The sequence below is a fragment of the Planococcus citri genome, chromosome 5, assembly GCF_950023065.1.
Source record: "Planococcus citri chromosome 5, ihPlaCitr1.1, whole genome shotgun sequence".
NCBI lineage: Eukaryota > Metazoa > Arthropoda > Insecta > Hemiptera > Pseudococcidae > Planococcus > Planococcus citri.
The window spans coordinates 45,905,869-45,920,520 of record NC_088681.1 but is presented as its reverse complement, the minus strand read 5'-3'; the positions used below and the strand labels follow the sequence as shown (position 1 = coordinate 45,920,520).

Sequence of the window (14,652 nt, the reverse complement as noted above, 5' to 3'; positions counted from 1 at the left end):
TTAGGAGATTGCTGAATCACACTGATGACGATGGGTTTTTTTCTTCTCGTGTTATGGCGTCTCGGTAATAAATTTTTTTACCAAAAGTATCGTCGTGTTTTTTTTTTTTTTTATAAAGAATTTGAAATTCAAAAAAAAAGGGAAAAAATCAAAGTAGATATTTTGTCTTATAGTTCAATTCGAATTTTCTTTACGAAAAAAGGAGAAAAAACCCAACAGTACAGACTTTTTTTTTTAGTTCGGTAATCTAATTCTGTTCGTTACAGTTCGTGTATCCCGAAGTCAAATAATTAAACGAATCAGTCTCCGGTTGAGTTTTGAGTTATCTCGACTCGAGTACACTTCGAGGAGGAATTCGCCAAGTTCTTCAGAACGAAACGACGTGAGGAAAAATTTCAAAAATTCGTCGACTTATTTTCTGGCTGCGACGTTGTTTCCAAAAATCTTCCAAGTATCAAACCAAACGGTGAAAAAAAAACACTTTAAATTTTAAAAATACTCGACGAAATATACTTACGTTTACTCTTTCCATAGTTACCTATCTTCACGCTGCTCGGGTTACCGGTAAAAACGAGCCCAAAAATGAAACGAAATAGTCTGTTGGAAAAATACAACGACGAATTTGGTAGGTACGAAGAATTCGTACCAACCCAGCTACCCCACACGAAAAAAAAAACACTGCGGAAATCAAATATACGCAATTTAAAGTATTTAATTTTTATCCTTATTTCGCATTCTTTCACGAGCAACTTGATAAAAGTTTAGATTTAAATATGAATCATGTTGATCTCGAGCGAATTCCGTAGCAAACAAACCGGTCGCTCGGGAATTTTTTTCATTTCGAATTAAGGACCGAAAAAAAATACGAGTATTGTGTTGTGTTTGCCTACCTCCTGTTTTCGGATAGCGGGTCAAATTTCGTTGTGAAAAAAAACTACCTCCTCGGCGAATAGTGAGTTTATACAATTAATAAAACTGCTAAAAACCCAATTCTTTGGCCCAGTTTTTAGCTTAGAATACTTTTTCGCAAAGCAATAAATTCTTTTTTCGTCGTACCAACACAAACCAACAAAAAAGAAACAACTATCAAAAGATAATAAGGAAGAGTTGTTTTCAAAATTGCGTATGTGTGCGTATTTGGCTTTCGTATATAATGTGTAAAAGCCTGACGATGACTTGGTTTTCTTGCTCGATTTTGTGCTATAAGCTTTATCTGTTAGTTGGCTATATTGTATTGCGGATGTACTCGTAGATTTGCTAGGATGTACTACAACAACCTATCAATCGGATACCAAATAACAAAATGTACGTTGTTTCGTACACTAGGACTAATCTATGGTACCACCAATCACCTTCTCAGATACAGTCTGAAGCCCACACACAAGCAGACGTTTGTCTTGTTGTAGGTGAACTTTTCACAACTAGGACGAACTATTAATTTACAACGTCGATACTTTTACTAGTTCGAATTTCGACTTTTTAAACTGCTTTTCTGGTCGTATTAAAAGTTCGAAAAAGTGAAATCCTGTCGTAATTTTTGTTTCGAAAGCTCTATCATCCGCTCTTCGCCCCTTTCCTTAGTTCTAGATACCGTTACCATAAACAAACCATAAGACGCAGTATAACTGCACTATACTCTTCAGCCTAAAAGTGTAGGTATTTTTTCAAGGACCTTTTCTCCTCTTGTTTCCTTTCCAATTTTGTCCTACTAAAAAAGGAGAAAGAAATAAAAAGAGGGAAAAACACCGAGATTTTATTTTCGTCTTAAAGATAGTTAATTTAGAGGTAATTTATCATTTCTAGTGAAAGTTAAAATATATTATTTTTTGTTCTGTTGGTAGAGGTGTTTTTTTTTTTGATAAATTATAAAAATTCCAATCATTAAGCCTTTTTTTATTTTATTAATATTTACAAGGATTTTTCAAATTAAACAGCTGCTCACATCATTCCTGAAACTGTGAAAATATATTTACATGGATATATGTTTTTCGTTGGGGGGGGGGGGGGGTCTTTGACTTATCTATCGATTGTTTTTATGTCAGACCAATAATAACTTGGAAAAAAACTTGATTAATTTAAAGTAATCTAGTTTCACAAATTTTGTCTCACTTTTAAGAAGTTGGAAAAAATTTCCATAAAATTCTTGGCATTTTGTCACTTTTTTGAAAAAATCTGAAAAAATTGTCAATTTCTGAAACTTTTCAAGTGAAAGAAGTTGTAATGTCTTTACACGAGAAATAAAACAAGAAACCATTACAAAACGAATGAAACTTTATAATAATAAAACACACGTAAGTATAAAGGTACCAAACTAAAAAGATGATGAAATAAAAGTAATAAGTTGCGCCTACGAAGACATAGATCGCGCTATATCGATTAAAATAATAATATTACCGAAGTAATACGTATCAACCTCCCTCACTAAGGGGAAAAACGTTTCGGGGATCTCCTGTCACGAGTAGAACGACGAAGAACCGGAGGAGGCGAAGCAGGAGCCTCTTGAAAGGATTGCTCATGAACATCGTGATCATGAAGCTCTTGATCTTCGAATTGATCCGCAAATGAATAAGGAGTAGAGGAAACACCTCCGGCAACCTCGAATGAACGACTTCGAATTTGATTGGCATGTCGCTTCGCGATGGAACCATTATCGTTGATCAAATACAGCACTTTACCAAGACGACTATGAATAAAACCATAGGCCCATTTTTCGCTTTTATTATAGACGCGATATTGAACCTTTTGATTAGGACAAAATGATCGTCTAGGTTCGTCCGCAATCTCCTTGGTCTCAGAATCCTTCGGTAGCAGTAGATCGAGCGTTGTGTTCATTGAACGACTGAACATTAATTCGAATGGTGATTTATTTGTAGTAGAATTAGGCGCACGACGATAGGACTGCAGAAAACGAGCCAATCGTTGAGTTAAAGTGCCGTTGGTGTCGCATTTTAAACCATTTTTCACCGTCTGTACATATCGCTCGACTTGTCCGTTGGATTGAGGGTGAAACGGAGGGGAAGTAACATGCTTTACGCCAATACTTCGCAGGTAGGTACTCATTTCCGATGAAACAAACTGAGGAGCGTTGTCCGAAATGAGCACAGTAGGATTACCAAAACGACTAAAACATTCGACAAAACATTCGATGACCTTTTCAGTAGTAATTGACTGCATCGGATAAACTTCTACCCATTTCGAGTAAGCATCGACCAAAATGAGTAAATTCGTACCATCGAGTGTACCAATATCGAAATGCACACGTTGCCACGGAGCTTTAGGATTCTCCCACTGATGAGGCGGAAGTTTATCGGCGTTTCGAGCGTTTTTACCGCAAATTTCACACTGAGCGACCATTTTTTCGATGCACTGGTCGATTTTCGGCCAATAAACGTAGCTCCGAGCGAGTTGTTTACATTTTACAATTCCCAGATGACCAGAATGAATTTCGCGTAGAACCGCATCGCGAAATTTGGCAGGAATGTAAACACGTTCGTTACGAAAAATACAGCCATTATACAAAGAGTATTCGCACAACTCCTTGGGCTTTAACAAACATTGCTCTTCACCGGACAGCTGACGAAGTAGAGAAGCTGTGATAGGATCTTTCAAAGTTTCCTCGGCAATTTGAGCAGCAGTAACTGGAATTTTCTGCAACAACTCTTTCTGTAGAAACGTAGGTGTATCGATTTGGTTAACATCGACTTCGTTGTAAGGAAAACGACTGACAAAATCGGCATTGGCGTTCTGTTCGGAACGGCGGTACTTGATTTCGTAGTCAAAACCTTGAAGAAAAATGGCGTAATGCAAAAGTCTGGTAGCACTGAGAGAAGGTTTAGCAGCATGAGCGGCGAAAATCGATTGAAGAGGACGGCAGTCAGTAATTAACGTAAATTTTCTTCCAAACAAGTAATTGAAAAACTTACGCGTTCCCCAGTAGATCGAAAGTGCCTCCTTATCAATCTGGCTATAACGCTGCTCTGTAGGAGTAAGCTTACGAGAAACAAACGCAATCGGGCGCTCACCATTTTCATCTTCGTGACTCAAAACGGCGCCAATCGCTTCTGGAGATGCATCGGTTGCTAGAATCAATTTTTTGCTCGGATCGAAATGAGTCAAAACGCGATCACTAGCTATCTCCTTTTTAATATTCTCGAACGCAGCACTGCAAGCTTTATTCCATTTAAATCTGGCATTTTTCTGCAAAAGTTTACCCAAAGGAGCAAATAATTGACTCATATTAGGAACAAAACGCGCGTAGTAATTCACTAAGCCTTGAAACGATTTCAGCTCAGCAGCAGTACGAGGTTGTTTAGCATTTAAAACTGCCTCAATTTTCTCTTGCGTTTTATGAACTCCATTGGAATCAATTTCGTAACCAAGGTAGGTTAAACGGTCAGTAAGAAAATCGCACTTTTTCTTATTCAGACGAATGTTGAACTTACGGCATAATTCGAAAAATTTACGAACTCGCATTAAATGTTCTTTAGCAGTAGCAGAAGCGATTTTAACGTCATCGTAGAAAACGCACGATCCTGGAAGATCTTTCAGCATAGATTCCATAAATCTTTGCCACTTCGCTGCGGCACATTGAACACCGTAATTCATACGATTCACGTTGTGTAAACCTTTTGGAGTATTCACCGTTAAAATTTTCGAAGCGTTCAACGTAGTACACATGTGCATATAAGCTTCACTGATGTCAAACTTCGAAAAATAACGACAATTACCAGATCCATGAAATGTTTCTTCCACGTTGGGAATTGGGTAATCTTCGGGGACGATATGTCGATTAACAGTAACACTGTAATCGCCTACTAAACGAACACGACCGTCAGATTTAATCACTGGGACGACTGGAGTAGCCCATTCTGAAGAAGTAACCGGCGTATAAACTCCCTCGGCGACCAAACGATCAATTTCAGCATTAACAGCAGCTTGAAGCGCATATGGAACTGGTCTAGCTCTACAGTATATCGGAACAGTCTCAGGTTTCAAATAAATTTCAGCCTCGACATCTGGAATTCGTCCAATACCGCTGGCAAAAATATCCGCGAACTCTTCGGTTAAACGTAAAATACCATTTTTCAACTCGACATGTTCAGAAACAGTCTGATTGATAGCGTTCTCGGAATCAGCAGGTTTGTAGCAATGATCTCGAATATCGATATTTAAAGGTAGCAACCAATCGAGACCAACAACACTTGAATAATCACCATCGACGATTTGCAGTTCGAGATCGAGTGATTTTTGTTTGTAGGAAACCGTAACAGGTACAATACCGATGATAGTAAGTTCACCACCAGTGTACGAAGTAAGTGGGATATTTTCAGCTCGCATATTTGATAACAAACCAAGCTGACGTGCTTCACTCTTCGATAATAAAGTGTAAGCAGAACCGCTATCCGCTTCGAAACGTACATCACGACCATTTACTGATAAAGTAAGTTTTATCTTCGGCATTGGAGCACTGCTTAAGGCGGAAATACTAGCGATATCAACCACTTTAACGGATCTAGCTGACTGAGATTCGTTTAACGCACGTATCATTTCAGATCTAGACATACCGCAAACGCTAGGAAGATGACCCGTTTTACTGCACTTTTTGCATTTCGTATTTTTACTGCAATTCCTGCACTCTGTTGCCTTATGATCTTTTCGTCCACAACGGTAGCATACAATGACTTGAGATGACGAATTCGATGAGGCATTAGATTTGGATTTTTCACTCTTCGAAGAAGACGTATTCGACGCAGCGGCAGATTGGGGTTTTTTCTTCTTACGCACTGTCTCGTTGATTTTGTTCATCGAGTTATCACTATTCGACCTTGACGAATTGGTAGCAGTTTCGCCAGTCGGAGCAGATTGTAACTGAGTAACACCCTTACCTGCTTGTTCAGCAGCTTTCGCACGAGCAATAACATCTTTCAACGCAAGATTCGGGGTAGAGAAGTAATAATTTTGCAAACTCGTATCACGTACTCCCGCAATAATGCGGTCTCGAATCTCCTCGTCTAAACGTGCATCGGTATCAAACTCGCATCCGATTGTAAGTTCCTTTAAAGCAGCATGAAACGAATTGAAATCTTCGTTTTCTTGTTGAACACGGGAGCGAAATTTGTAGCGACATACTGCTGAAAGCGGTGATGGGTTGTAATGTTCGATTAAGGCTTCAGTCAACGTTTTAACCCTTTCGCGCCGACTTTTCATTTTACAGCAGAATTCTGATTTTTTTTGATAAATGTGTTCCTTGTACCACCCAAAACAATATCCCTTTGTCCCGATTTTTTCCCCCACCCCCAACATTGAAATTTGGGGCTGGGACAGCATATGTCCCAGCAGGCGTGATGAACTCTTCTTGTTGGGACAGCGTATGTCCCACGCAGTGTTTCGGGTACATGGGACACATGGGACTCCCCTTCATAGTGATACGTATATTTACGTAAAATAAACTAGATTTCAATAAAGAAACAACACTTTTGTTTATTTTTAAAAAACACAGTTAAAAATTAGTCTTATTTCTTAATCTTAGCACCATTTTTTGGCACAAAAATCACCGGAAACGAATCTTTTTTTTTACTTTTGGCACAATTTTCTCTTATAAAAAATACCCAATTGGATTGGATTAAAAAAAATGAAATTACGAATAAAAAACGTCTCAGTTACTAGTTTTGGCAGAAGTTTTTGGTAAAAAAGTTACTGAATTTGATTGAAAAAAACGACATCACTTTTTATGATACTTGGCAAAACATCCGACACAATCACTTTCCGTAAAATCACCATCCTCATCTAATTCCTTACTATATTTCTCGATTTGGTCGTCGTCAATGGATCGTTATTCGATCCTAATATGAAAGAAAAAAATCATCAACGTTGAGTAAACAATCGAAAAAACGACTAAAAATTCATGAAAATTTGAACCAAAATTTACTCAATTTTTCAGGTCTCATTTGCAGCACGAATTTTCATCCGAACTCCAATGTTTTTGCACCAAAATATTCCTCAATTCATCTACTTTTACTAAAAAAATTCGCGGTCTGAACGAAAACACCGAACTATCAAAAAAAAATTCTTATCAATCGTGTGATTTTCAGAGATTTCAAAAATGTACTGGATAACACACTTTTTTACGAAAATACGAAATCAGTGCTGCTTTTGAGCCGGACAAAAAATTTTTATGGGTAGTATATGATGCCTAGTACGTCTGGGACACATTGCCGTATTCGTAGCATCACGCCATGTCCCGCTAGAAAATAATTAGTGTCCCGGGACATATGCTGTCCCAGCCGGCGCGAAAGGGTTAAAATCCATATCCTTCGGCTTTTTCGGTACTGAAATTTTCTTCATAATAGAGTAAGTTTCAGGTCCAACCGACGCAATTAGAAAATTAACTTTGTCGGCATCGAGAACCTTGTAGCAATTGAGATGACTGGTAAATTGCTCCAACCATGATTCGAAATCTTCTTTTGTAGCATCGAAGCGACCAAACGGAGGAGGAATATTAGCCGCCATCTCGCATGAAGAAAACGACGCACCGGACTCGGAGGAACTATCGGAATCGGAGATATTATCTCTTACATCGTCGACCATAACAATTCGCACATAAGAACATATTTAAAAAGCATCCTCGTCGCCAGTTGTAATGTCTTTACACGAGAAATAAAACAAGAAACCATTACAAAACGAATGAAACTTTATAATAATAAAACACACGTAAGTATAAAGGTACCAAACTAAAAAGATGATGAAATAAAAGTAATAAGTTGCGCCTACGAAGACATAGATCGCGCTATATCGATTAAAATAATAATATTACCGAAGTAATACGTATCAGAAGTATTCATGATTTAGAACTTACTTACCTTAAAAAATAGACTTTTACCCTAATTTTTTTCCAAAAATCACCCAAAAGTCTCGCTTTTCAACCAAAAAGTACAAAAAAATCGCTTTTTCAACATGGATTGCGAAAAATTATCACTTTGTCAGGCAAACAGACAAGTTTGGGAAGCCATACAGACAGGTCAATGACCTTAACAAGCCAGAGAGGCAGGCAGACGACTATGAGAAGTCAGACAGGTTGGTCAGTGACCTTGAAAGTCCAGACACATGGGCCAATGACCTCAAGAATTGAGGCAGTAAGACAGACGATCTCTAGAAGCCTGATACATGGGTCAATGACCTTGAAAGGCCAGACAAGAAGACATACGACCTTGAGAAGCCAGACAGACGGGTCACTGACCTTGAGAGACCTGACAAGCAGATAGACAACCTCGGAAGACTTGACAATTACCAAGGTCAGTGACCTTGAGAGTCCGGGCAGACCGGTCAATAACCTCGAGAGACTCGGTAGTAAGATATACGACCTTGAAAAGCCAGATAGATGGGTCAATGACTTTATGACACCAGATAGGAACATGGACCACCTTGCAAAACCGGATTGATGGGTCAATGACCTTAAGAGGTCAGACAGGCGGACAGACGACCCTAGGAATCCAGTCAGGCAGACGAGCAGACAACCTTGAGAAGCCAGCCAGACGAGTTAATGACCTCAAGAGGCCATATAGGCAGACATACGACCTTGAGAAGCCAGACAGATGGGTCAATGATCTCAATAGGCCAGACAGGCAAATATACGGCCTTTGAATGGCAGACAGGCACATAGACAACATCGAGAAGCCAGACAGGCAAACAAAGGACTTAAAAAAATAGACATAGTAGGTCAGTGACCTCAAGTGACTAGACAGACGGGTCAATGACCTTAAGATTCCAAATAGTCACATGAAAAACGAAATGATCTTTTTTTCCAAGTTCTATGTAAAACCAAAACTCAAATGTTTTCACGTGAAAAATAATTACCTACTTCAAAAAGCAATCTAGCTGTTCTAAATTGTTTCCTCATTTAAAAAAATAGAGTAAAAAGTCATTTTACAAGAACTGAGTTTTTTTTTTACCCCTCCCTCTATACTCAAAAAAATCAAACTCGAACTTTCACCAAAAAAAAATTGCACTTGAAGAGGCAACGATTTCGATTATTTCGAATACTTCATTGAACTCATCGAGAAAGCACTTTTCACAGACACTTTCATCGGACCAAAAGTTGATTCTAAAGATTAGTATCGAATTTAGTCAATTTAGTCAATTCAGTCTTTCACAATATGATCATTTTCAACTTGAGGATCCACGACATGCTGAGAAAAATTTCGACATCAATAAAATTTTGAATAAATATGACCAGCCTCAGCCGTTTATATTTTCAATAACTTCTTATTTGCACCTTATTTTAGAAAACCCACCTCTGAAAAAACCTATAACGAAGCAAAAAAAAATATATACTCGCAAATTGAATCCAAGTAAGCAATGTTCCAAATTGAAAAATAATAGAAAAATATATACTGGAGGTCGTGGCACAGAAATAACTCGTAATTATTGAAGATCATCTCCGTTCAATTCGAAAATCGGATTTTATGCTTTCGATATTACTTCTTATACATATATATAAAAGAAACCACATACACACCTCATTGTCTAGGTCATCTGTTCAGTGCTTACAGATCACTGTCCTCCTTACAAATAACACAGTGTATAGCATAATGCCTAAAATCCATTTAGTCTGCACGTGCAGAAATTCGCGTAACTTAATTTATTAGGTGTTCTGTGCAGTACGTACAAGGCAAAAAAATACAGAAAAAAAGACAAAAGAGCACCATAAATACGCGAACGTACAAAAAGAAATTCCTTATGATTTCTATTCTTTTGTAAGAAGAAGCAGTAGAAGGAGAAAAAAAGAAACAGAAAAATAAAAGAAACGAAAAAGCGAAACTCAACATATACGTCTTTTACCAGTAAATTATTGCTAAAAACGAGAAAAAATTAATTCTATACATTGCATACACACATTCGAAAGAATCGTTGTTACTTCGTTATTTTCTACCCTCCCGTTTCTGTTCTTTTTTTTTTATCTTCGCCAAGACGTAAAAATTATAAATTTTTAACCAGCATGTACCCTCCTTTACTTTTTAGCCCCTCTCACTCCCTTTCCTCTTCATCACAGGCATAGACTGTATAGTACCTACTTTTCTTGTAGTTGTACCATACTACAATTGTACGTAGCAACCCAACACAGTCCACCGCGTACCGCATCGCGTACCACAAAAACGCATTAATAATTTAATTTTTTTTAATGATGACAGTTGCTTATTACTTAGCCAGCGGCAATAAAAACTACTTCGAAATGCGTTCTTCGCAAAAGCAGAAAAAAAATTCGAGGAAATGAAAATTTAGAGAAAAAACACGAAAATAATTTATGTACTCTTAGCCGAGCTTAAGATAAAAAGCGAATAAAACACGATGTAATGGTGGAATAAGCGAAACGGGGTAAGTTGGGTGAAAAAATTATACGATATAGGAGAGAAGAGTTCCTCTCCTGTAAATAATACTCGGGTATAAATTCGAACAAAATTAACATAACGGATATAAAAATTAATACGATAATGGCGCTCGTTTTTCTCCCTTTTATTTGCCTCTAAAGCAATTAGAATTATGTATAGAAAAACACCCAGTATGCAAACCCGCAAAGAGGAAAAAGGAAAAAGATAAGTGGAAAATTTTCTAGCGCAGAATAGAAACACGCATACTGTCAATAATGTCACATTTAGGTAAATATTTTCCATTTTAAAGTTCGACCTCGTCGTTGCAGATACGCTATAGAAATTCTCTTCTCGATGGTTGTGTGTATATTTACACAGATAGGGTGTTTCAAAAAGTAGGTACCTCACTATTATGTGTACATAAATGTGCATTATGCATAAGGTTGATACTTGAATAATTTAATTTTAAAGCAGTTGACTTAACCTACTCGTTTGTTTACTTCTATGATAAAATTTTGTACTCACCTGGAACAAAAAAACAAAATATAACTAAGTACTTATTAATGAATTGGCAATCGTATCACTATGTGCAAATAATTTAAAACCCTTATTTAATAAGTAAGTACTGCGAAGCCTTCATATGACAAGCTGATTCAAAACTGAAAAATTCTTCGAAATCGATGAACTCATTTAATGGATTACAGAGTACAGATAATGAAGAGAAAAAATAAGCCTGATTTTTGTACATGCGTCCAGAGTTGTTTCTCGCTTCACTGGGATCGTCAACCCCCCTTCATTAATACAAGTGACTCACCCTTTTCGAGGCTCGCCCTGATCAAAAACCGCACAAAAATAAGCAAAAATCCACTTTTTGTTGCTGGAGAGGTGTGAGGAGAGGCTGAAAAATTAACCTCTTCTCCAAAAAGCACACCTAGTAAATTTCAGTCTTTCGCCTCAATTTAGGGAGGTTCCAGCAGGTACCCAAAATTGAAAACCGTTGAAAAAAAGTCAAGCATTTTGACCAAATTCAGTGTGTTTCCTATTTTGACTATTTTTGACTCCTCTCACAGTAACCCCCCTCCCTTCCAGGATATCGACTGGCGATCCCCAGGGGCTCGAAGGCCCCATGTTTAAATTTAAAATAGGCACCTATACTATTTTCACTCTCTCTAGACTTGAGTTTTTGTAAGATTTGCTCTCGCTTCGTTCGGGCTTGTTTACTTTTCATTCGATTCAAAATTGAAATTTTTAATCACTTAAATATTCAAATTCTTAAATTGTGGCCACAAAAAAATATACCTACCAATCATGAAAGAACATTATTTTTCATTTTTCAAAATACAAATTTTTGAAAGCTTTCACCCTCACTTCGTTTGGACTCCTGTGTTTTTTTAAAATTGAAGTTTTAAAAAAATATGTATAATTCAAATTTTAAGAAATTTTCAGGTCAATACCCTCGCTTTACTCGAGTCTGTTTGCTTTTCATTTTCGAAATTAAAATTTATAAAAACTCATCATTCAAAAAATTTTAAAATTTTGGGTAGAAAAAAAAATAAACAAACTTTCAAAACATTGTTTTTACATTTCGAAAACCAAATTTTTGGAAGCTTTTGCCCTTGCTTCACTCGGGCTAATTCTTTTGTCTAAACTGAAAAAAATCCCTGTTTTGGACTTAAGTACATTAAATTCAAAAGAGAAAATAACAATTTTTTAATGGATTGTACTCAATGTGAATATTTATATCAATTGGCAAAATTGTCATTTCATCTGGCAAAATTGGATTTTTTTAATGATACCCAGTCTGCAAATTTTCATGCAACCTTTCCCTTCCCTCCAAAAAAAACTCAAGTTTTTTTGTCAGGGTGATTTATTTTCGCAAAATTGAATGAAAAGGGCAGGAAAAAACAATTGTACAACTCACATTCAAGTATTCGAACTTGAGAAAAAAAGAAGAGGGAAAATATTCTGGGGAAAAAGGGGTAAAATTTTTGAGGGTCTCTTTCGGTGCATCCACGAAGGGCTTCCAACTGACCCAGTACGCGTCTGACCTCTCTACTTTGTCTCAAAAAAGACCCCCACCCCGCCCCAATTAAAAGTCAAACTCTAAGCCTAAATACACCAAATTTGAGCATATTTCGTTGAAATACTTTTGTTCCATGGAAAAATTTTAGACAAAATGAGCAATTCGTCTCAACAAAGCGCAATTTTCTAAGCATTATGGTTCTTAAATGACGAGACATCAAAATTGCCACGCCAAATCGAAAACAAAATTTTTTCATGTGAGTAAAATTCAACCCCTTTAAATGGGGGGGGGGTGGCAAATATGAATATTTAAACTCAGGATGGGTTGCCGATGTTACTGCAAGTGAAAGGGTCTTATTATGTCCTGGGACACCTTGAAAATAGGGGTCATTCCACGTCAATTGGGCCAAGAAGTGGTAGGTGGGTTCAGCGATTTTTTTGAAATTTTTCCTATGGAAAGACCTTCCGAAGGGATGACCTGTAGTGGTAAACACTGACTTTGACTTACTCTTCCACAAATGGGTTGGAGTAAGCTCGCATCCACCCTTCCTAGTATACACCTAGACAAGGATTCACCACTAACTAACAGTAAACAAGTCAACACAATATTCCTTTCAGAGGTTTATTGCACAATACTCGATTACAACTTTGTATAAGAACAACAATGAACTTATAACTTCTGCTACCTAAAGCAACCATCAGAAAACTGCGAGGCGGACATAGCCATCCGTTTCGGCCGTCGTCTGCTCTGGCGGAACTAATCTGACCAGAGCGCGCTGCTAAGCAGTGCTGCCTCCGACCAAGGGCATAAAGTTCCCTGCTATGCCGAGTAATTGTGGTCCTCGGATACCCTCTACAGACCAATGGCGTAAATCGCAGCCTTCTAGCTCATTTTTAATGGCAGCCAGGAGGTGTCAAAGTTTTCAGTGAACCTAAAATTTCATCCATTTCAGCAGTGGATTGCTCGATAACCGCGATACGTACCAAAATGGAACTTTTTCCCATAGTTAGAGGTTTTGAAAGGCTTTTTAGTGATATCATAAAAATCAGTGTTGCCACTTTTTTCGTACAAAAAATTAGCTCAAAAAGTTTCAAAAAGTAATTTTCATATTGTACCGACTTTCAAAAATTCTGAAAGAAATATATGGACAACTGTTCATGCTGATCAGCATATTAAAAAATTGGGATGGTAACTTGTAACAAAGTTGATTTAAAAAAATTTAAACTTTGCGAAAAAATGCGATTTTCTGATTTAAAACATGAAAAAAAGTTTTGATTAGTAAAGTTGACCCATTTGATCCCTATTTTCACGTATCTGTTGAAAAAGTTGAAAAAACCCCTTTCACTCAATAAAATGAACTCATCACAAAAAAATCAAAATTTGAAAAAATTCAATTTTCAATTTCAAACATCAAAAAAAGTTTAAATTTATGCAGTTGTCTTATTTTGACCACTTCCCTATTGACAATTTCAAGTGGCAGAATGCTAGCAACAGTGCTAGCATGACCATGCTAGCACTGGTTGCACCATTTTGAACACCTTTCCTAGCATATCTGCTAGCAAACTGTTGCCAGCACAATGCTAGGAAAATGGTACTAGCACCATGCTAGCAGCATTTTTCGGTGTTCAAAACGGTGCCATTGGTGCTAGCATAGTCATGCTAGCATATTTCTAGCATATGCTGGCATACAATTGGCATAATTCTAGCAGGGGGACTAGCATTATGCTAGCGTCAGTTTGCTAGTAGATATGCTAGTGCAGGTGTTCAAAATGGTGCTACTGGTGCTAGCATGATCTTGCTAGCTTTTTGCTAGTATATGCTAGCATGTGTATAATATGTATAATGCTAGAAGTGCATTAATTTCCTTATAAAAGAATAGGGTATTTTTAATTATGGTACGTTTCCCAAAAAAATCCAAAAATGGGCAATTGCCCTACAATGCTAGTTTAGAACTAGCATTGCACTAGCATCTTGTGCTAGTATAAACTGAGTGATTAGTTTGCCAACTTCACTCTTCTTAATTTAAACAGGAAACTGTATTGAGCTTATATTCGACTTGACTACATACTTCATCTAAGAGAAGTTAAGTGTATCATGATAAAGAAAAACAACGCTAGCAATTTGCTAGCATTATGCTAGCACTTGACTTCTGGCACCTGGATAAGAAGTCTTTTAACAAAAATCCAGCACCATGCTAGTACTTTGGCTGCTAGCTTTACCAAGGTTAGAATAGCGCTAGCAGTAGACTAGTGCAAGTTTACCTGT

At 37.3% G+C, this 14,652-nt stretch overlaps 2 protein-coding genes across 2 annotated transcripts in view; one reads left to right on the top strand and one right to left on the bottom strand.

The window, feature by feature from the left end:
• LOC135846459 (hemicentin-2-like) overlaps positions 1 to 14,652 on the top strand; it is a 360,089-nt gene that overhangs the window by 124,255 nt on the left and 221,182 nt on the right. The window lies entirely within an intron of this gene.
• On the bottom strand, positions 2,422 to 6,207 carry LOC135848374 (uncharacterized protein K02A2.6-like). The gene has a single exon (XM_065368273.1). It carries the CDS (start codon positions 6,205 to 6,207, stop codon positions 2,422 to 2,424), a length of 3,786 nt encoding a protein of 1,261 aa, XP_065224345.1.